The sequence below is a fragment of the Doryrhamphus excisus genome, chromosome 1 (genome assembly GCF_030265055.1).
Source record: "Doryrhamphus excisus isolate RoL2022-K1 chromosome 1, RoL_Dexc_1.0, whole genome shotgun sequence".
Lineage (NCBI taxonomy): Eukaryota > Metazoa > Chordata > Actinopteri > Syngnathiformes > Syngnathidae > Doryrhamphus > Doryrhamphus excisus.
In genome coordinates this window covers 16,621,064-16,643,325 of record NC_080466.1, presented here as the reverse complement: position 1 = coordinate 16,643,325, position 22,262 = coordinate 16,621,064, and the positions used below count along the sequence as shown (strand labels likewise).

Genomic DNA, 22,262 nt, shown 5'->3' with positions numbered 1-22,262 from the left:
CTGATGCCATTGCTATCCTCTTCACAGCCACTAGAGGGCATAATTTCACACTGTGATGTAAATAATCCCTTTCTTAACGCAGAGTCGGCGTGCCGAGGCGATGCGGTCAGGGATTACCACCGGCTGCAGCGCGGCACCGTTCTCTGCCAGACGTCCAAGCCTTTCTCCTGGGTGGAGTGCCGGGGCAGCTGCCAGGTGAGGGGCGAGCCGGGGGCCTCCTCCTCCTCCTGCTGTGCTCCTCTGAGGGTCCGACGCCGGCGCCTCACCTTTCAATGTGACGACGGCAGCTCATTGACGCAGGATGTAGAGAAGCCGGTGGAGTGTGGATGCAAGCAGTGTGTGTAGTACTGTCTCTCTCACACACACACACACACACACACACACACACACACACACACACACACACACACACACACACACATGCAACAGAACCTCCAAAGTGGTGGACCTGCAAGTCCAAACTCATTATCATGTACATAGAAAATGGTGTACATAGAAATAATCTGTTCCAGGGTCAAACCGCGTTCACCGTCAAATCTTTATCTGATGTCCAGCCAACGTTTTCAGTCACATATGAGCATTCTGAACAAGTCAGACAAGTGTAAAAAGAAATGACATGTTATATAATACAACTAGACACGCGATGGAGGTACGCGACGTACACACTAATATTCAGCCATCGATGCTATCGCTACATGGTTAGTTCATTTGGAGTCAATATTTAATGACTAGTATTGCTCATGTTGTACTGAGCAGCCAGAGCGAGTTTTATTCCCTGGTCTGTGGTTATCGTCACATATCCCTTCTTTATCAACACCGGTACCTCCTCACAGAAAAGCCAAAGAAAAAGGCAAAAGACATTTACATGCTGACTGAGCTGATGTTTCAACTCCAAATTTTGTTTGACTTTGAGGCTGATTTTTTTTTTTTTTTTTTTTGGTTGAACTCTAAATTGTGTCACTTTTTGCACGTTCCACTCTGGAGGTTATGAAAGCCCCTTCCTGACATTCATTCATAATTATCAGATAAAACATCCAAATGTTGAGAAAAAAGTCAAAATTATGTGATAAAAATTTGGTCAAATGAGATAAACATTAGAAATTTAAGGCAAAAAAATATTAAAGTCATAATTTGGGTGTAACAAATTGAAATTATGACACAAAAGTCATAATTCACAAGTTATAATAATAATAAAAATAAACTCCAAATTTGAGTCATGAAATAACAAAAAAATTTAGACAAAATGTGAAATTGTGAGGAAAAAAAATGCCATAATTATGACATAAAAACTCTAAATTTGAGACAAAATTCCAAATTATGAGATAGGCAAGTCAGATTTATGAAATGAAAAGTTCAAATTTGAGACACAAAAGTCATAATTGTGAGATTAAAAACTCCAAATTTGAGTCATGAGATAACTCAAAATTGTAGACAAAATGTGAAATTGTGAGGAAAAAAACGTCATAATTATGAGATAAAAACTCAAAATTTGAGTCCAAATTACGAGATAGGCAAGTCAGAATTATGAGATGAGAAGTCCAAATTTGAGACACAAAAGTCATAATTATGAGATTAAAAACTCCAAATTTGAGTCATGAGATTCCTCATAAAATAAATAAATAATAAATTGTAGACAAAATGTGAAATTATGAGGAAAACATCATAATTAGGAGATAAAAACTCTAAATTTGAGACCAAATTCCAAAGTATGATAGGCAAGTCAGAATTATGAGATGAAAAATTCTAATTTGAGACACAAAAGTCATAATTATGAGATTAAAAACTCCAAATTTGAGTCATGAGATACCTCATAAAATAAATAATAAATTAATAAATAATAAATTGTCGACAAAATGTGAAATTATGAGGGAAAAAAAGTCATAATTATGAGATAAAAACTCCAAATTACGAGATAGACGAGTCAGAATTATGAGAGGAAAACTCCAAATTTGAGACAAAAAGTCATAATTATGAGGTAGATTTTCACTTTGTATCTCATAATTCCAACATCTGGTTGGGATATGTATTTTCTTTTCGTGGCAAAAATGGGCTTCCATAGGATGTTCCACTCCCCCCCCCCCCCCCCAAAAAAAAGAAGAAAAATGACACCAAACATGCATTGGTGCCCTCTAGTGGTGTAATTGTGTAGCTGAGCGTTCTTGTGCGCCCCCTGCTGGATGACATGGCCAAATAGAAAGCCACCCTAAAGGTCAAAGGTTGTTGTTGACAAAGAGATGATGATTATGATGATGATGATGATGATGTGTACCATTCCAACGCCTCCTCAGTGACACGAGAGGAGTCAGTGAAGGCACCACGTGTAGCTTTAAAGACATGATGTTATTTATATGGATGTAATATAACTCTATTGAAATGTTTCCAGTTTGTAGCCTAACGGAGCTAACATAGCTTTTTACCAGCCAGTGTCAAAAATAAATATGATATGATTAGTATTTTTCTATGCTGACTGTAGTGCTTCTTCATTTATTTTAACAAATAAAAGCAGCTTCTTCTTCTTTCTGCCGTGACCTTTGACCCCATTGTGTCCCGGTGGGGAAGAGGAAGTGGGCGGAGTCTGAGGCCAGAGTTGGTTCTGGTGCCGTTGAGGGGGGAGAGGGGGTGCTTTAATGAAACGGTGATTCACGCGTCCCCCTCTGACCATAAAGATAATATACACCCCCTAATGGCTGTGACACCCCCCCCCACACCCACCCACCACCACCACACACACACATGAACAAAGATGGAAGTGACAGCACCCCCCCCCCCCCCCCACAAACACACCTCCACCTCTACATCCCAAACATGCCCCCTCCCCCCTCCCACATCCTGACTTTAAAAGAGGAAAAAATCCCCCCCCCCAACCCCCCTCCATTCCAATAAAGCCTGGGCATCTTCTGAGGATGTGCTGCACACAAAGGAGACCAAAGAGAGAAACACATGACGCCCAAAATTCAATCATTATCAATTTTTTTATATATATATACGTAAATATTAAATACATATTATATAATATATAATATTATAATATAATATATATATTAAATATAAAATATTTCACAATAGAAATAGCAAGTGTGGCCCCCACCTCTTTTATTATTATTATTATTATTTTTAATAACCTCTTCAAATCATTCATATTGTATTTGGATAATCAGGAATCCTTCATTTGTTCGGAATAACTTAGTGAATATCAATCTGTACTTGTTTGTTATATCATAGAAATATAGAATATATATTAGAATTAGCTAAAACGTAGCATTATTCTGTTAGTAAAACTGTAGATGAAAACAATATTATATTTGACTGTATTTTAAAATGTATTTTATTGTATTTTTGGATATTCAAGAATCATTTATGAATCAAAACTGTATACGAACAAAATAAAGTTATGAGATGAATTAGCTTGACAAACCGTCAAAGGGGTGGACCCCGCCTCTCGCCCAAAGACAGCTGGGATAGGCTCCAGCACCCCCCGCGACCCTCATGAGGAAAAGTGGTAGAAAATGAATGAATGAATAATATAGGGCTGCACGGCGGCCGAGTGGTTAGCGCACAGACCTCACAGCTAGGAGACCAGGGTCTTTTGTTTTTGTGTTTTTTACCCACGCCAACACGAGTGGTCTTCCTCTCTTGTTGCCATGGAGCAGGTGTGCTTTTATTGCAAGGATGATGCTAGCGGGTCTCCAGGCGGCCATCAGCGCTCCAGTAAAAGACATCAATGTGCGGCAAGTATGCAAAAAGAAGTCAGAGGGAGGAAGAAGTGATAAGGCAGGGGGCTGTAAAATGAAGGTTGGGGGTGGGGGGGGAAGGGATGTCTTTATTTTATGAGCGCCCGAGGCAAAAGGGAATCATTTCGAGTGTCTTTGGGAAGGAAAATGGCTGCAGGAGGAATTTCAACGCATCTTTGCAAGTTTTCAATTAAATGCGACCTTGTTGAGACGCCAATCTCCTTTTCACGTTCGAATCCGCTCGCATTCAACGTGTCGGCCATTGCTGGCGCTTATTGAGGCCTCACGGTCACACGGCAGACGACGGCTCGAGCAGCAAAGACTGAAAGCAAACACTTGTGTTTTTTTTCTTTCACAAGCCGCCATGTTTGTTGCTGCTGAAGGTGTGGAAAAGAAATTGCTTTTCTATTTTTGGAAATAATTAGCGCTGAATAAAAAGCAGGAAATCGGAGCTCAGCGGCAGGCGAGACGTTAAAAGTTTGATACTTTTTTTTAACGTGTTTTCATTTTGCCAAGCGGAAGACAAAATGTCTTCCGTTTCCGAGCACACCAGCCTTGAAAAGATGAATAAAAACAATCCCTACATCTGAGCGAGTAAGGGGCGGGGCGTATGACATCACAAACCACGCCCACTTGCTCATAAAAGTCAAGTGCGAAAAGTGACAAGGAGTAAAAAAAAAATGACTTGCCAGCGTGTTGACGTCTTAATTGAACACTAATGGGGGGTCGTGCTGGGCCTGCCCGTGGTAGGGGGTGTCGCGGGGGGGAGGGGCTCCGATGGGGCACTCTGACATTCTCACAGCGGGGGGGTTAAAGGTCACATGCCGTTATGAGGAGAGTTTGTGTGCTCGTGCACGCCTCACGTGGGCGCCTTGTAAACGATGACTGATGTCAGGTTCCACCTCGGTACTGCGCCCACTATATAATATTATTAGTTTTACATTTTTACCGTATTAAAGTCATCAAAAAATATATATATGTATAGATATGTTAATATATATATTTTTCTCTCTCTCTCTATATATATATATATATATTTTTTAAATAAAATATTTTTTAAAAATAAATATATATATAGATATATTTTTTTGATGACTTTAATACGGTAAAAATGTAAAACTAATAATATTATATAGTGGGGAAAGAAGAAAAAAGAAGAAAAAATATATATATATATTTAAAAAAAAAATATATATATATATATATTTTATGACTTAAATAGTTTTTTATAAAAAAAATATATATATATTTCTTCTTTTTTCTTCTTTCCCCACTATATAATATTATTAGTTTTACATTTTTACCGTATTAAAGTCATCAAAAAAAATATATGTATATATATGTTAATATATGTATATATTTTTTCTCTCTCTATATATATATATATTTTTTTTAAAATAAAATATATATATATTTTTTTGATGACTTTAATACGGTAAAAATGTAAAACTAATAATATTATATAGTGGGGAAAGAAGAAAAAAGAAGAAAAACATATAAAATATATACATATATTACATGACTTACATATTATATGACTTGAATTTTTTTAATAAAAAAAAATTATATATATATTTCTTCCTTTTTCTTCTTTCCCCACTATATAATATTATTAGTTTTACATTTTTACTGTATTAAAGTCATCAAAATAAATATATATATATATTTTTCTTTTTTTGTCATGACAAAACGCGACTATAGTCACATTTATACTATTTTTATTTACAACATATTGCGCAACTGCAGGGTCTTGAGACTCATGCTATCTCGCAAACTCGAGAGCGAGTAAACTTAAATAGCCAAAAACTTACCACTTCCACACGGATAGGGAGGATAACTATTAACAGTTATTTAACCTTTAACATCAACATGATAATAATAATTTTTTAATAATAATTTTTTTCTGGGTACATGATACCATACAGCATACATATCAAACTTGCGCACTGACATTAAACTTTCATATCAAGGCGGGGGCCTCAAACAAGTGTCCCGCAGGCCGCGTGTTTGAGACCTGCTGAGGAGATACGGACAAAAACGGATAGAAAAAACCGGAGCGTATTCAGATATTCCACATCTGTGCATGCAGTGGTTGGTGTGCAGCCATATATGTGCAAATGAGCAAGCCACACGTGTATTTTTATACAAATGGCGTATGAATACATACAGTATATATATAGCGTATGCGTATGGACTGTGTAAGGAGGAGGCAGGCCTTTTGGAGCCCGAGGCAATGTGAGAAATAAATATTTGATGTGAGGATGACCTACTTCCTGTGCCCTGAAAAGTTATTTGTCTTTTCCCGCCCGCATCGACCGCCAGGCCGGTCTCTCCGCGAGGCGTTCATGTGCAGTCAGACATTACAATTACGCTGGAAGACCTTTTGGAAAAGCACACAGGGCGGCTTGAATGCCAGCGTTGCCACACAAAATGGACACGACGGACAAAACGTCTCCGAATGACACAAACATCATCATCATTCCAAATGATTGAATGGGGTTATTCTAACGAGAACACGCAGGAAGCAATTAAAAACTAATTTATGTTAACGTGACACAAAAAAATCCAGCAAACATGAGACGCTTAAAAAACATCAATTAATTGCATTATTCCTGAATTCATTATTAATTCATGTGATTGTTTATTGATTTTAAATGTTTTTATCTTCAGCACTCATTAGTAAAAAAAAACTGACATATTTTTTGAACGGTAATTATTAAATACAAGAATGGAATGAAATGTAATAAAACAAGACCAAGCCTTTCCTTTTATCCCTCGCAGACTGGAAGGGGCGTTGCAAGGGAGGGAGAGAAAGGCTTATTGGGAGAAGGACGTCTCAATAAGGAAACCACTAGGCTGCTTCATACCTTTATCCAACGTCGGTCGGCATTTCTCCAATTTTATCGTATCTTCATTTGACTTTCCTTTTCTTTGACGCACTGCCATCGGAAGTGTCAGAAACGTGTCGCAGCACAAAATGTCACAAACCACAAAAACGGCGTAACCACAAAGGAATATCGCCAGACGAAATATTGCAACCACAAAATATTGTAACCATGAAACGTTGTAACCACCAAATGCTGTAACACAAAATGTCGTAATCACAAAATGTTGCAACACGAAACGTCAAAACACAAAACGTTGCAACCATGACGCGTCGTAACGACAAAGCGCTGTAACCATGCAAGCGTTGTACCCACAAAACGTCCCGACGTGAAATGCGGCAACACAAAATGTCCCACCTACGAAATGTCATAACCAGGAAACCCGACAACACAAAATGCCGTAACCACAAAGAAATGTTACGCCACAAAACCAATGTCGTAGCATTGTAGCCATGAAGCGTTGCAACCACAAAACATCGTGACCACCAAATATAACACAAAATGTAACATGAATCGTTACAAACATGATGCGTTGTAACCACAGTCACACCCACAAAGAAATTTCGCAGCCTGAAATGTTGCAACACCAAACACCGTAATGACAAAAACGGCATAAAATGTCGTAGCACAATATGTCGTAACAATGAATTGTAACCACGAAACATCGCAACACAAAATGTCACAAATCATGAAACGCTGTAACCACGAAATGCTGCAAACCAAAATGCCGTAACCGCAAAGAAACATCGCAACATAAAATGCCGCAACCACAAAATGTCGTAACCACAAAATACTGTTACACGAAATGTCGCAACACAAAATGTCACAAACCACGAAATGCTGTAACCACGAAGCCTCGCAACAACGAAATGCTGCAAAACGAAAAAAAAACGCCGTAACCACAAAGAAACATCGCAACATAAAATGTCGTAACCACAAAATGTCGTAACCATGACGCATTGTGGCCACAAAATGTTGTAACCACAAACCACTGTTACACGAAATGTCGCAACACAAAATGTCACAAACCACGAAGCGTCGCAACAACGAAATGCTTAAAAAAAAAAAGCTGTAACCACAAAGAAACATCGCAACATAAAATGTCGTAACCACAAAATGTCACAAACCACGAAACGCTGTAACTACGAAGCGTCGCGACCACGAAATGCTGCAAAACAAAAAACGCCGTAACCACAAAGAAAAATCGCAACATAAAATGTCGTAACCACAAAATGTCATAACCATGACGCATTGTGGCCACAAAATGTTGTAACCACAAACCACTGTTACACGAAATGTCGCAACACAAAATGTCACAAACCACGAAGCGTCGCAACAACGAAATGCTGCAAAACGAAAAAACGGCGTAATCACAAAGAAACATCTTAACATAAAATGTCGTAACCACAAAATGTCGCAAACCACGAAACGCTGTAACTACGAAGCGTCACGACCACGAAATGCTGCAAAACAAAAAAAGGCGTAACCACAAAGAAACATCGCAACACAAAACGTTGTAACCACAAAATGTCATAACCACAAAACGTCGTAACATGATGCATTGCGGCCACAAAATGTTGTAACCACAAAACACGAAATGTTGCAACACAAAATGTCACAAACCACGAAACGCTGTAACCACGAAGCGCCACAACCACGAAATACTGCAAAACAAAAAAAACGATGTAACCACAAAGAAACATCGCAACATAAATGTCTTAACCACAAAATGTCGCAACCACAAAACGTTGTAACCATGACGCATCGCAGCCACAAAATGTCGTAACCACAAAACGTTTGCGCCCCCAAAACGAGAATCCCTCACGTCAGAAACGTCATACTCGTCATGACAACAACAAAAATTGGACGAGACTCGTTATGCGTTATTTTCACAACAAAATTTATTAGAAGAATAGTGGTTTTGAAAGAAGGTTCTAGCATCCAGTGAATACTACCTTACACGACATTACAGCTGAAATGTGTGGCAAAGTTTTCTTTGACTTCTTCTCACCAAATGGAGTATAACATAAGCAATAAAGTATTTTTTTACACATGCACAAAGACAGATCTAATCAGCGTTTCAATGCAAAAAAAATGAAATACAAAAGATTTCGGGAATCAACTTTTCTCTTCTTTTTTTTTTTATCTCCAAAAAAACAAAAACAAATCACAGACATTATGAGACAATTTGCTGTCATCAAATTTGATTCATCATCCAAACTGGGAGAAAAAAAAAACAAATAGTGCAGTCAATCAATCAATCAATCAATCAACTAAAAGCGCTGACATGGTGATGTTAAGTGCTCATGAGAAGCCTACACGTCACAAGGTACAAAACAAAAACATTATTGTACATAAATAAAACTACAACGTGAGAAAAATAGTTTTTAAATTATACATTTTTTGTCAAACTGTAAACAGTATTGAAAGAAAGAGGTCCGTTTGGGTTTTTAGAGAACCTGTGTGTGTGTTTGTGTGTGTGTGGGAGGTACAGTCCTAACTTCGGAAGGGGGGCTTGGGTGTCCTGAGCATGGGCACAGCGCCCCCTAGGGCCCGCTGGGCGGAAGGAATGAGGTATATCGTCAAACCCGAAAAAAAAAACAACAAGACGAGAAAAAAAGCCCAGCGGGTACCGTTCAGGGGGGTGGGGGTGGGGGGTGTGGGGGTTTGAGGGGGGCGACTAGACACCCCCCCGTTAAGAACCGAGCTGAGATAAAACAAAACAGAAAGCCAAGCTGACATTTGACTCGATAGCGCCCTCGTGGCGTCAGGGCAGCCGACAAAACTACAGCAGGAATGTCGGAAGTAGCGTTGGTGTGAGTATTTTATTTGCACGTGTAGAAAAAAAAAAAAGACGCGTCACCATCGGGACTCCAGCCGAGTCCGCATCCGACGGCAAAACGTCCTTTCCGGCTGCGCGTTCCGTTTTTCCCGCGAGGTCCGACTCGGTTTTCCCTGAAGAAGTGAAAAAGGCATGACCGTCACATTCCTCGTCTCCATGCGACGACGAGTGAGCACTCGAACCCGTGTGCTCGTTTGTGCCTGTTTTGTCTTAAAGGTACGCCTCGGGTCTTTTTTTTTGCGCGTTCGTCGAAGTCACAACAACAAAATATCACCACCGCTAGTGCGGATCAGCTCGGCTAGCGGCTAGCTGAGGCTATGGCTAGTCGACGTTCGGAAACACGATGCTTGTATTCTTTCGAACTGAGGCTTCGCTCGGAACCCGGACGACATTCATGTGAGTCTAAGACGAGCCTAAGAAACGTTTAAATCCGTAGCTAAGAAAAAAAAGACAAAAAACGAAAAAACAAGCGATCCTTGGGAGTTTTTGGACTACATGAACGAGCCCGGTCGAGGGTCCCTGAGGGCTGGGTTGGTTTTATGAAAGGTGATTTTTTTTTTTTGGCCACGCCCAGTGTTGGTTGGTTGGTTGGTTGGCTATTAAGTGTTGACCATTGAAAGCAAGGGGGGGGGGGCAAAAAACCGAATAGCGGTCTTAGCACAGCCACACGCATACACACACGCTACTTTACACCAGAAAGGAACTGATTGCGAAACAGCCAGGACCAGAACCGTTAGGACCACCTCCAGAGGGACCCAGCAGTCCCGTCCCATAAAAGGACTAACGGGGGGGGGGGGGGGGGGGGGGGCGTATGTACACCAGCATGCAAAAATGACGAGGAGGGGGGGGGGTTGTTTTGACCCCGCCCCCCCTCCCCAAAACGCTTTTAGTTCCTTCCTTTTACGCTTCCTTCAATGTACAATTTTGGGCCTGCGAAAAAAACAGGCCAGCTTCACGAGGAAAGCACGTCTATATACAAACCCCGCCCCTAACCCCAGAAATAAGCTCCGCCCACCCCCCCTTGTTGCCACGCAATCGGGCTCGGATTAAAAATGACATTTAAAGTAACAAATTTTTCGCATTTAAAAAAAAAACAAAAACTAAAAAAAGGAGTCAAGTCACCTGATGCTACATGGGGACGGGGGGGGGGGGTTTACAAAGAAAGCACAGGGATGGAGTGAATTCGTGGGGGGGGGGGGCTTTAGCCTTGAACATACTGCAATGAATGAACGTGTCTGCATCGTTTCCCTGAATCATCATCGGAAAAGGCTCACCCTCTTCCGCTTCAAGATAAAACTTTATTAGACATTTCTATTTACATCAAGTGTGTGTGTGTGTGTGTTTGTTTGGGGGAGGGGGGGGGGGCTATGCATGTGCGCTTATAGAGCTTTTAAATAGGAATGCTTTACATTCACTTCTGAACAAGGAGACAGATAAAAGGATTAACGTATGGGTTCAAATCCAAAATGGCGGCCACAGGATAGTGTGTGGGGGGGTTGATTCAAGTAAAAAAAAAAATAAAAAAAATAAAGGAATCGCTTCCGATTGGGGGTAAAATCAAACAAACAAACGCGTGAGGTGAACTTTAATGGACGATGGACAGCAACGGCGTGTCCACCATGGGGGGGGGGGGGGGGGGGCAATGATAAGGGAAGACGACTGACGCCATGACGGGACGACGTGAAGGTCATCAGGGGCAAATGTATTTTTTTCCTGAGGTATTCTTTGTTGTTGTTGTTTTTCTTTTTGCACACAAAAACACTCAAAAGATGGAAAACTGGGAAAAAAAAAACAAAAACTTCCCAAATGTTGATTCAAGCAAAGCTCTTTTTTTTTTTTTGGTCTTCTGGAGCAGCTTTGCTAACGTGAAGATTTGGGAAGACAACCCCCCCCCCCCCCATCCAACAAAGCCTTGTGAGTAAGTTGGATCTGTGTAAATCCACCCCCCTCCCCGCCCCCCCCCATGTTTGAGAGTTATCATATTTACAATCCTCGCTGTTTTATAAAGCACTGAAAAGTATTTGGCTGAAAAAGAAAATCAAGCGATGAGTCAACAGAAGCCAAAGGGGCTTTCTCAAAGATCCTTTTCAGAAGAGATGCTGCGTCTCGTCCACGTTTCTTTTGGCAGTGGAAGTCCGTCCTGAGTCGGCGTGGCTTGACGTTTTGGGAAACGTCGTCAAAGAACGTCAAAAAGACAACAAGCAACGAGGCCGGCGAAGGAATATTTAACATGAATTGGCTTCCGATCCGTCAGAAAAATATAAGACAACAAAACAGCAGCCCCCCCTCCCCTCGAGGGAGTAACCACAAAATGGCTGCTGAGGGCAGAGGTGAAGGAAGCAGTTTGCACTTAATAAAGTCAAAACGGCGTGGACCTCTTCCGAGTAGGCCCTCCTAAAGCGCTCTGAAAGACAATCAACGTGCCGTCCTCTTGAGGACTGAGGTAGCAGACACACCCGAGGCCGTTCGGAGGCAGAGGACACCAGGATGAGGCGACGTCTGCGGGGAGGCGCCGCTTTGAAAAGGGACATGACGCGCATCCCGCAACGGAACCACGTTACAGGGTTGCCGCGGGGACGCGCTCGGAAATACGCTCGGAGTCTGTGGAGCATCAGGTGGGCTGTTTGTGTCGCTGCCTGAGTGGACTTTCTGCGCTTTTAATTGCAGTGGCGTTAGCATTAGCGGCCTTTATCACCACCACGCGGTCTTCCCATTTCCTGCCAGGCTGAGGAAATGTCTTCCAATGTGGACGTTTGGAACCCTAAACTCATCCTCAACTCTTTCCCTAAAGTTTAGCCTGAATGGGTGGACATAAAAAACACTTTACAATAAGGTACACAAAATGATGCTAGCTAATGGGGAACAAACTCATGACTTCCTCGGTAACTACTCTAAATGTATGTGCTTTAGTCATTAGTTCCTCAATAGTTCATCTGTAACTACTTTAAATGTTTGTGACTTTGTCATTCGCTCCTCAATAGTTCCTCTGTAACCACTCTAAATTTATGTGAATCGGTCATTAGTTCCTCTGTAACTACTCTAAATGTATATGTGCCTTAGTCATTGGATACTCACTAGTTTTCATTGATTCCTCTGTAACTACTCTAAATGCATATGACTCCACCATTAGTTCCTCAGTAACCACTCTAAATGTACGTGCCTTAGTCATTGGTTGCTCACTAGTTTACATTAGTTTCCCTGTAACTACTCTAAATTTATGTGACTTGGACATTAGTTCCTCAGTAACTACTCTAAATGCATGTGCCTTAGTCATTGGTTGCTCACTAGTTTTCATTCCTCTGTAACTACTATAAATGCATGTGACTTGGTCATTAGTTCCTCAGTAACTACTCTAAATATACGTATGTGCCGTAGTCATAGGTTCCTCACTAGTTTTTGTTAATTCCTCTGTAACTACTCTAAATTTATGTGACTTGATCATTAGTTCCTCAGTAACTACTCTAAATGTATGTGCCTTAGTCATTGGTTGCTCACTAGTTTTCATTAGTTCCTCTGTAACTACTCTAAATTTATGTGACTCAGCCATTAGTTCCTCAGGAACTACTCTAAATTTATGTGACTCTGTCATTAGTTTTTCAGTAACTACTCTAAATGTATGTGCCTTAGTCATTGGTTGCTCACTAGTTTTCATTAGTTCCTTTGTAACTACTCTAAATTTATGTCACTTGGTCATTAGTTCCCCAATAGTTCCTATGTAACTACTCTAAATGTATGTGACTGGGACATTAGTTCCTCAGTAGCTACTCTAAATCTTTGTGTACCTTTTTGTAATGTGGAATCTAGCCACCTCTTAGCTCTGTGTTACAGCTGACCATTCAGATTTGTGTCATTTTTGTCCATAATTGTATTTTTACAATATCCCATGTGGCAATCCGAAAATGGCCCCAGGGCCGCACTTTTGCCACCCATGCCCTAAACTTGAACCCCTCGCTACATCATCAGCGAATGCATCTTTCAACTTAACACTAAGCCCCAATCCCTGAGCCACGAAGTCTAAAAGCAAGGCGGCGATGACGCTTGACAAGCATCTTTCCTGCGGAGCGTTTGGCCTTTTAAGTTCCCCATTCAGCTTCCCACAACTACTCTGTTCCCTGCAATCCTTGCAAACGCTTTGACATTTCAAAAAAAGGCAGTGCGCATTTTAGCAGCTCTATTAGCTCCTCTATTAGCTCCCCCATTAGCTCCCCCGCTGATTGCTGGCTTTTAAAAGCCAGAGATCTAAGATGGGGAAATGCGACGCACTTCGGACCGCTAGCTTGGTCCAACTGTAACGAATGCAGGAGTACGTTGGCACTGCATCTGCAGCCCCTGGTTTGAATCCAGGGCTGGCTGGACCAGGCAGGTTACACCACTACTGATTCCTATGAGTCCAATTGTCATCGGGAACGATGCGAACAATGGCCGACCAGCGAGTGACTCCAAGGCCAAGGCGAGGAACGTTGCAAACAAAAGATTTCCACAGAGGCAGCGCTGACAGGTGGACCAAAAACACCCACCTGCTGCTAAAAAAGACGCGGCGAGCTTGCGGCGCCTCATAATTAATCGTATAAACCCGCCCACTCAAAGTATGGCTACCTGACGACCAGTGTGTGTGTGTGTGTGTGTGTGTGTGTGTGTGTGTGTGTAGTGTGTGTGTGTGCTCGAGAGAATACAATGTACTCACATCTAACCTGACTTGAGAAGGATCTAGTAAGAAAAACAAAAGTAAAAGACGCCACAACACAAAATAGCGTTACTTATATCCTGACTCTTCACGCCGTGTGCGTGTGCACACATATGTGTGTGTGTGTGTGTGTGTGTCGCTAACATACAATCAACTGCTTTAAAGTGGTCAGACCTGAGGTATCCACGACAACCAGAAGCGAGCACGGCATGAGGGCGAGAGAAAGAAAAGCAACCACAAAGATGGCGGGTCACGTAGCGTCTATGAGGTTACCGCAGTTTTCGTTTTTGTCCCGGCAGTCTTTCACTCGAGAAAAGTCGAGCAGGCGTTAAAAAAAAGAAAAAAAAGAAGCGACAATGAGAAGAAATGCTGATTTAGCGAAGCACGTATAAACATAAATATAAGATCTATAGCAATAGAGCTATTTCCGTCATATAAACGTACACTTCCTGTGGGGTGGCTGCTTCCTGTCTTAATATAAAATACATAAAAACAAAAACCACAGCGGAGAAAGGAAGGTTAAGTCATCCACCTGTCCCTCGATCTCTCCGAGCGTCTCGTCTCAGGTCTCGGATTCCTCGCATGAGAAAGTCCATCAAACAAAAAGTGTCCAGTTTCACCAAGGAGTCGGATTTCCTACGATTTTTTTTTGTTTCTGTGCGCCACCACGCTAACAAATGACCTCAGGGGTGAAACCGGACGACTGAAAAACCAAAAAAGTTTGGATGTTCTAGAGCAGGGATCTCCAACAAGTAGCTCATCAAAACTTAGTGTTTGGATAAAGACAGTATATTAATTATTTAAGCACAAATGGCCGCAAACTGGCATAAAGACAACAACGCCATTGTTTGAGTAGCGATATATAATAATAGAAAAGCATAATTTATCTGTGGTCAGTCACATGCGGTCAAACTTTATATTCAAACTTCACTTTTTCAACAAAAATTTTGTCTCGGTTTTCGTACACCGTCTCAACTTTCATCCAATATGACAAACTAGAAGTAACAAACTAGTTCTAGTCTGTTTGCTTTGTTCTGTATCATACGGAACCTCGGTTACACAACAGAACCTTGGTTAGCGTCATTAATTCGTTTCAGAAGGTCCAACTCAAACCAAAACGGATGCTAACTGAATCAATTTCCCGCATAAGAAACCGTGTTTTGTGTTTGATGATACCATAGATAGGCTAATGGTTCTGGCGGACGTTTTTGGAACTGAGCAAACTAGCTTCTTTGTTAGAAGTTAAGAATATTTTAGGATTAAAAAAATACATTAAGAACACAGTTGGACTGTTATGTGTGTTAATAGTACGAAAAGACACCGTATTGTCCGCGAATCGGAAAATGAACTGCTACAATTTTGGCGTAAATTTACGATGTTAAGTGAAAAACCGAAGCAGACACTAACCGAGGTTCCATTGATCATTTTGCATTGTTATATTCATTTAAAGTCTCGATAAAACGTCTTATTTGTTCATATTTTTGATCACTAATTGATCACTGTTTTGTGGTTAACTATGGCCTGTTAGTCAAAATATGTAATATTCTGGTAATCAGTAATATTTAAAAAGGTCTCCCATTCCATCTGGAGTTTTTTACTTCTTTGTCCTTATTCTCTGCTCTTTCTTAAATTAAACTAAAGTAAACTGGAGAAGCTAAATAGTTTGCTTGCTAGCTTCTTAGACTAGCGGCGTCTGTCTGTGCAATATGTTGTAAACAAAGAATAAAGATGACAAATAGGCGAGTTACTTTATGTCTACAAGGCTGTAATAACGTTAAAAATCGTATTTAAAAAGTAAGAAAACAGGCTTTCTGTGAAAATATTCTGTTCAGTAACATTGACTCGTACTTTCGCATTTTGCGATCGGGATAAACGAGGGACAAGTGTAATCGGATTTACATGATTTCCTACGGAAAAAAAACTGCCCGATTTTCTGTCTGTTTAGCTTTTGGAACAAATGAATGCCAAAAACTGTGATTCCACAGAAAATATTTTTTCATTTTTGTAAAAGTATCTCTAATCATGGCCAGGGTTGGAGATCCCTGTTCTAGACAAAAAAATGATACATTTGGAGGCGTCCCGCAAAGACTGGTATCGGGACTTCTCCTGTTTCGACACATCGTACACCTCAGTAAGGTTTTTTGTTGTTGCAACATTCAGGAAAAACGAGGGACAAGTGTAATCGGATTTACATGATTTCCTACGGAAAAAAAATTGCCCGATTTTCCGTCTGTTTAGCTTTTGGAACAAATGAGTGTCCAAAAACTGCGGTTCCACAGAAAATAAATCGCAAAGAGCTCAACCCAGAGTTGGAGATCCCTGTTTTAGACGAAGAAATGTTACGTTTGGAGGCGTCCCGCAAAGACTGGTATCGGGACTTCTCCTGTTTTGACACATCGTACACCTCAGTAAGGTTTTTAGTTGTTGCAACGGTCGGGATAAACGAGGGACAAGTGTAATCGGATTTACATGATTTCCTACGAAAAAAAAACTGCCCGATTTTCTGTCCGTTTAGCTTTTGGAACAAATGAATGCCAAAAACTGCGATTCCACAGAAAATATTTTTTTCATTTTTGTAAAAGTATCTCTAATCATGGCCAGGGTTGGAGATCCCTGTTCTAGACGAAAAAATGATACATTTGGAGGCGTCCCGCAAAGACTGGTATCGGGACTTCTCCTGTTTCGACACATCGTACACCTCAGTTAGGTTTTTTTGTTGTTGCAACGGTCAGGATAAACGAGGGACAAGTGTAATCGGATTTACATGATTTCCTACGGAAAAAAAAAACTGCCTGATTTTCCGTCCGTTTAGCTTTTGGAACAAATGAATGTCCAAAAACTTCGGTTCCACTAACGGTTCCACACAAAGAGCTCAACCCAGGGTTGGAGATCCCTGTTCTAGACGAAGAAATGATACATTTTGAGGCGTCCCGCAAAGACTGGTATCGGGACTTCTCCTGTTTGGACACATCGTACACCTCAGTTAAGTTTTTTGTTGTTGCAACGGTCAGGATAAACGAGGGACAAGTGTAATCGGAAAACTGCCCGATTTTCCGTCTGTTTAGCTTTTGGAACAAATGAATGCCAAAAACTGCGGTTCCACAGAAAATAAAACACAAAGAGCTCAACCCAGGGTTGGAGATCCCTGTTCTAGACGAAGAAATTATACATTTGGAGGCGTCCCGCAAAGACTGGTATCGGGACTTCTCCTGTTTCGACACATCGTACACCTCAGTAAGGTTTTTTTTGTTGTTGCAACCACCCCTTCCCCCACACAAAAATTGTCAAAAGAGGTAGGGTGGCAAATATTAGTCAGTCAGACACTTGACGCCCGCCTCCGTAGCAAGAAGAAGGCGAAGAAAAGAAAAAGAAAGCGCTAGCCGCGGACAAGAAGTTCCCGTCCCCTCTCTAGGCTCCCCCAAGTACAAGATGCAGCAAAGTACGAGGCACGGAATGAAGTCCTTATTGTGAGAATGAGGTATAAGATGCGATCCATATATCTTTCATATAATTTCTTTCTATAAATATGTCCATAAGTTACATCTAGTTTCAGGTAGTTATGTCTTCCGACTGACAAATATTGCTGCCCCTCCCGGCGGCTCCATCCTGAGACATTTACAGTACTGGAGGCTACTGTCGCACGCCCACGCCGCCGCCACCACCGTGGTGGTGGTGGGGGGTGGGGCGGGGCGTGAAGTAAAAACCTGGAGCAGAACGTTCCGGATGAACTGACATCGTTTCTGCAGATGGCTGACTACATTCAACATGAGTGTGTTGCATTGTGTACATATACATTAGTGTTGGTAGTGTGTCGTGTCATGTTTGGGTAGAGAGGGGGGGCGGGGGCGGCGGGGGGTTAACCACATGAGCATAAACAATCAATAGAAAGTCAAATACAGTAAATGGCATGCACCTTTTTGGCTGAAAGTGGGACGCTCGTGAGAACGCGGAATGTTTCCGGAGAGAGAACATCTTCACAGATGGTTCCGAGGGGGCGGGGTCTAAGTGCTGCTAGTTTTTCCATGCAAAGTTGCGCATAAGTGCCAATCACTTTGTGTGTGTGTGTGTGTGTGTTTTTTTTTACATGCAAATCTTGTTTAACAGGAATCCATGCGCTACATGCGGGGGGGAGATTTAAAAATGGCCGCTTATTTGTTTTCGGTAAGCAAAGTGACGCAATCCCGTTAGCGGTTTAAACAAGTGCTTCCATTTCCGCATTTCGACTTGACGCTCGGAACGTTTTAGACACTTCAAATGCTCAGCATTATTCAAGTGTTGGATGCATTTCATGCATGAAGACCCCCCCCCCTTTTGTTGTGTGGTGGTCTTTTCCAATACGCCGTGCATGCCTCCTAATCAGGCCCACAGACGTGACAAAACTTGAAGATTGTATAAAACAGTTATCGACGGGGGTGCTAATGCTAATACTAATTCAATTGTCCCTGTTGTAATCCTCGAAACGATAAATATTCAATTACCCAATTCCCAAAATCAGCCAAAAACAAAGCGGTGCATGCCATTTGGAAGAAAAAGCAAATCAAATACATGTGCAGTACATTTAAAGAAGAGAATCATCCAGGCCAGAAATAGCAACAATGAGCAAAAACACACAAAACCGCGAACAAACAAAAAAAGCTTCACTAACAGAAGATAGCCAAAAACTGCATTTTTGTATTTTTCCACCTTTTGTCCTTTTTCTGTATGTTTCTAACTCTGGAACGTCAGTGTGTTTTAGCTGGCAAAACCACTTAGAGGTTTCCGGTCGCAGCTAAACGCTAAAGCTAATGCTTCGCCGTGATCCTCCGGAGAAGAAGCTACGCTACATGCATAACAGCTCGAAGTATCTAAAAGTGCTATGATGTAGTGATAGTATTGATCGTAGTAGTTAGCTCCGCCAAAGTCAACATGAACCGTGGAGGTGCTATCACGTCGTACTTTTGTAGCGAGTAGCAGAAGTCTTGTCTGTCCTACAGGATTTGAAAGCCACGTCTCAGTTAACCCTGAGTTAAAAAAAAAAAAAAAAAACAGCAGAAAATAAAACCTTCCAGAATCACGATTGGCTTTTTTATCAGTCATAATAATTTATAATATATTAAATCTGACTTTACCCCACCCCCACTGCATATGAACCCACCCGCCACCCCCAAAAACAAACACCCCACTATAAATGCACATTGTCGTAGTAAAACTGCCTTTAAAACTTGAAATTTGATGGAGAGGAACTCGATTAGCTGAGCCACTTGATTAGAAAAAAAAAAAAAAAAAGGAAAGAAAAACATCAGGAAAGTGTCGTCGATAGCCGAGACGAGCTAAACTTGTTAGCTGAAGCCGGCTACTAAAACATTAGCATAGGAGCAGAATCATCATCAACTGGATAGCAGCCGAGTTTCACGCCGATCCTGGAAAACCTTTCGTCGTTAAGTACAGTCCGTCATCCTCGGTCACCCGTTCCAAGAGAATCACAACGGTATTCCAGGATCCGCTATGAGACACTGATGGAGGTCCGTGAGGTAGCTCGCCACCTTTTAATAAAAGCATCTGATCCATAATCAGATTCGGAGAGTCCGGGACCTTTTTTTTCGGATCTGATTGTGGATCAGCACGCAAAAAAAAGCGGCGAACCCACCCCCCTTGACCCAATGCGTGTTTGCGACTGGGCTTGTGAGACAGACCATAATAAGTGCATGATGCGAGGGGCAACAATGCCGAGGTAACCTGGTCCGTAAGCGCCAGACCCAAAGTGTAGTGCAAAAGAAAGCAAAATAAATCAAAAGTAAAGATAGAGGAAATGATCTTAGAAGTCAGTAGTTTTTTTTTTCACAAAACTCACAAACATGCATCCCTGAATGACTTTTGTGTGTCTTCTCGTTCCGAACGTGGCTTCCGTCCGCGCAGAACTCAGTAGAACATCGTAAGGAGGAAAGAAAGGTTTTGCAGTTAAAGCATCATGGCTACCTGGCAGGCGGGTTTGGATTCGCAACCCTGATGAAGAATCTTGACGGCGTGATTCAAACAAGTTCAAAACCAAGAGTCGTTTGCCAATATGACTCCATAACGGATGGGCGTTAATTTGTCTGTTTGTTTGCAAGAGATCATTTTGAAGCGTCCTTTTTTGTCATTTTTTCCCAAATCGGAATGTTCCCCCCAAAAAAGCCCGGACTGCGTTCTCAGGTTCTGCGGGTTTTCCGGCCAGGGATTATCAGCATGCTTGAGGGAATTTCATTAAATTGTTCGATTTTTTTTGTCTCTGGTTGCATTTGGATAGAAAACCTAAGCAAATGCTTCAGGAACGCCAATCCCAATCCAGCACTAAAAATGTTCCGATGAGTTGTTTTTTTCTCCAAGAATCCCTGCGTTTGTGCTCACCCGGATACTGCAAAGGAAATTGGCACAAATAAAGCCCCGTGGTTTTTTTTTCAAAAGGTCTTTCGACTGAGGTTTTACGTGTGGTGGTTTCTCTAAACCATGGGTTCGATTTCTTCTTTGACGTCGTCCTTCAGCTCAGCTTCCGCCAGTGGGGGTGCGTCGTCTCGCGGGGTCATGGCAGGCGTGTTTTCGGATTCGCCGGGAAAATCCGCACCGCCGGCTTCCATCTTCATCATTAGCTTGAGTTTCTTCTTTGGGGGGTTCTTCAGAGTTCCCATGCGCTCCTTGACTTTGTACTCCAGGGTGCTGTGCGGGATTCCGTACATGTTCTGGGCCTTGGAGACGCTCATTTTCCCGCTCATCACCACGGCGATAGCCTCTTCCAGGATCTCGGTGTTGTACTGCCGATAACGACCTCTCTTCTTCCTTGGCTGCTTGGAGTTTGGGTCCCCTTCCACATCGGATGTCGAGTACGCTGGCCCAGAAGCGGAGTGGTCCAAGTCAGCGGTCCAGTAGTCCGCCGCCCCGTCCAGCAAGCTCCCGAGACTTCCCCCCCGGCGGTTCTGCTTGGGGAGGATGGCTCTAAGCTTCCGGCTCAAGGCGTTCTCGCCATGTCCGCCGCCCGCCCCGCCGAGCGCCCCGAAGCCATACAGCTCAGAGGCGTGAGAATCCCAGGAGAGGTCCATGCCTCGAACCTGCGGGATCTTCAGGTCAACAGGTGGCGAATGACCCTGGTCTCGCTTGCCATCGTTGTGGTGATGTGCGGCCTTGGAGACCTGATTGTGGTGGTGATGGAGGGAACTCTTGAAGGAGAAGGCTCCGTGGTGGTTGTGGTGGTTCTCCAGAAACGTCGGGAGGTCTTTGAGGTCGCCGAGGGCTCCGCCGAGAGCACCGCTGGCCTGCTTGAGCTTCATCAGGCTTTCGAGGTGTGCCTTGCTCCCCCAGAAGGAGGAGGAACCCTTGTGGCCGAGCAAGGAGTGCGACTGGCCGTGATTGAGGAGGCCGGCCGACTCCAGGTTGGCCAATGAAAGAGCAGCAGGCTGGCTGAGGAGGCGGTGCTTCTGGCTGAGGAGCTCCTCTTTGATGCGCAGCGAGCGAGCTAACGGCGGCTTGAAGGAGTTGGAGCTAATGTAATTGTCTCGAAGTCCGTCCTGCAAGCTTCTCTGCAGCAGGCCATCATCCTCGTCCACCTCTGGCTGGGAATGTTCCACTTTTAGGGAACGCCTGGAGGGAGGAAAATAAACATCAGTGTATGAAACCTGCTTATTTTTCTATGATGAACATGTGGACTCGGGGCTGCACGGTGGTCTAGTGGTTAGCGCGCAGACCTCACAGCTTGGAGACCAGGGTACAATTCCACCCTCGGCCATCTTTGTGTGGAGTTTGCATGTTCTCCTTGTGCATGCGTGGGTTTTCTCCGGGTACTCCGGTTTCCTCCCACATTCCAAAAACATACTAGGTTAATTAGCGACTCCAAATTGTCCATAGGTATGAATGTGAGTGTGAATGGTTGTTTGTCTATATGTGCCCTGTGATTGGCTGGCCACCAGTCCAGGGTGTACCCCGCCTCTCGCCTGAAGACAGCTGGGATAGGCTCTAGCAACCCCCGCGACCCTCATGAGGTCAAGTGGTAGAAAATGAATGAATAAATGAAATTACCACACAAGTTAGGAGACCCAGGTTCGATTCCTGGCTCGGCCATCTCTGTGTGGAGTTTGCATGTTCTCCCCGTGCATGCGTGGGTTTTCTCCGGG

The 22,262-nt window shown here is 42.6% G+C and overlaps 2 protein-coding genes across 2 annotated transcripts in view; one reads left to right on the top strand and one right to left on the bottom strand.

Annotated features, from left to right (window-relative positions):
- LOC131136065 (slit homolog 1 protein-like) overlaps nt 1–2,082 on the top strand; it is a 37,897-nt gene extending 35,815 nt beyond the window's left edge. The window contains exon 39 of the mRNA XM_058082557.1: nt 83–2,082. Within this exon, the coding sequence (XP_057938540.1) occupies nt 83–345 (263 nt within the window). The 3' untranslated portion in view covers nt 346–2,082. The remainder of the gene's footprint in view (nt 1–82) is intronic.
- A 9,360-nt stretch (nt 2,083–11,442) lies between these two features.
- The window catches only part of lcor (ligand dependent nuclear receptor corepressor), a 70,444-nt gene continuing 59,624 nt past the window's right edge, over nt 11,443–22,262 (bottom strand). The window contains exon 7 of the mRNA XM_058046153.1: nt 11,443–21,732. Coding sequence (XP_057902136.1) covers nt 20,601–21,732 — 1,132 coding nt within the window. The 3' untranslated portion in view covers nt 11,443–20,600. The remainder of the gene's footprint in view (nt 21,733–22,262) is intronic.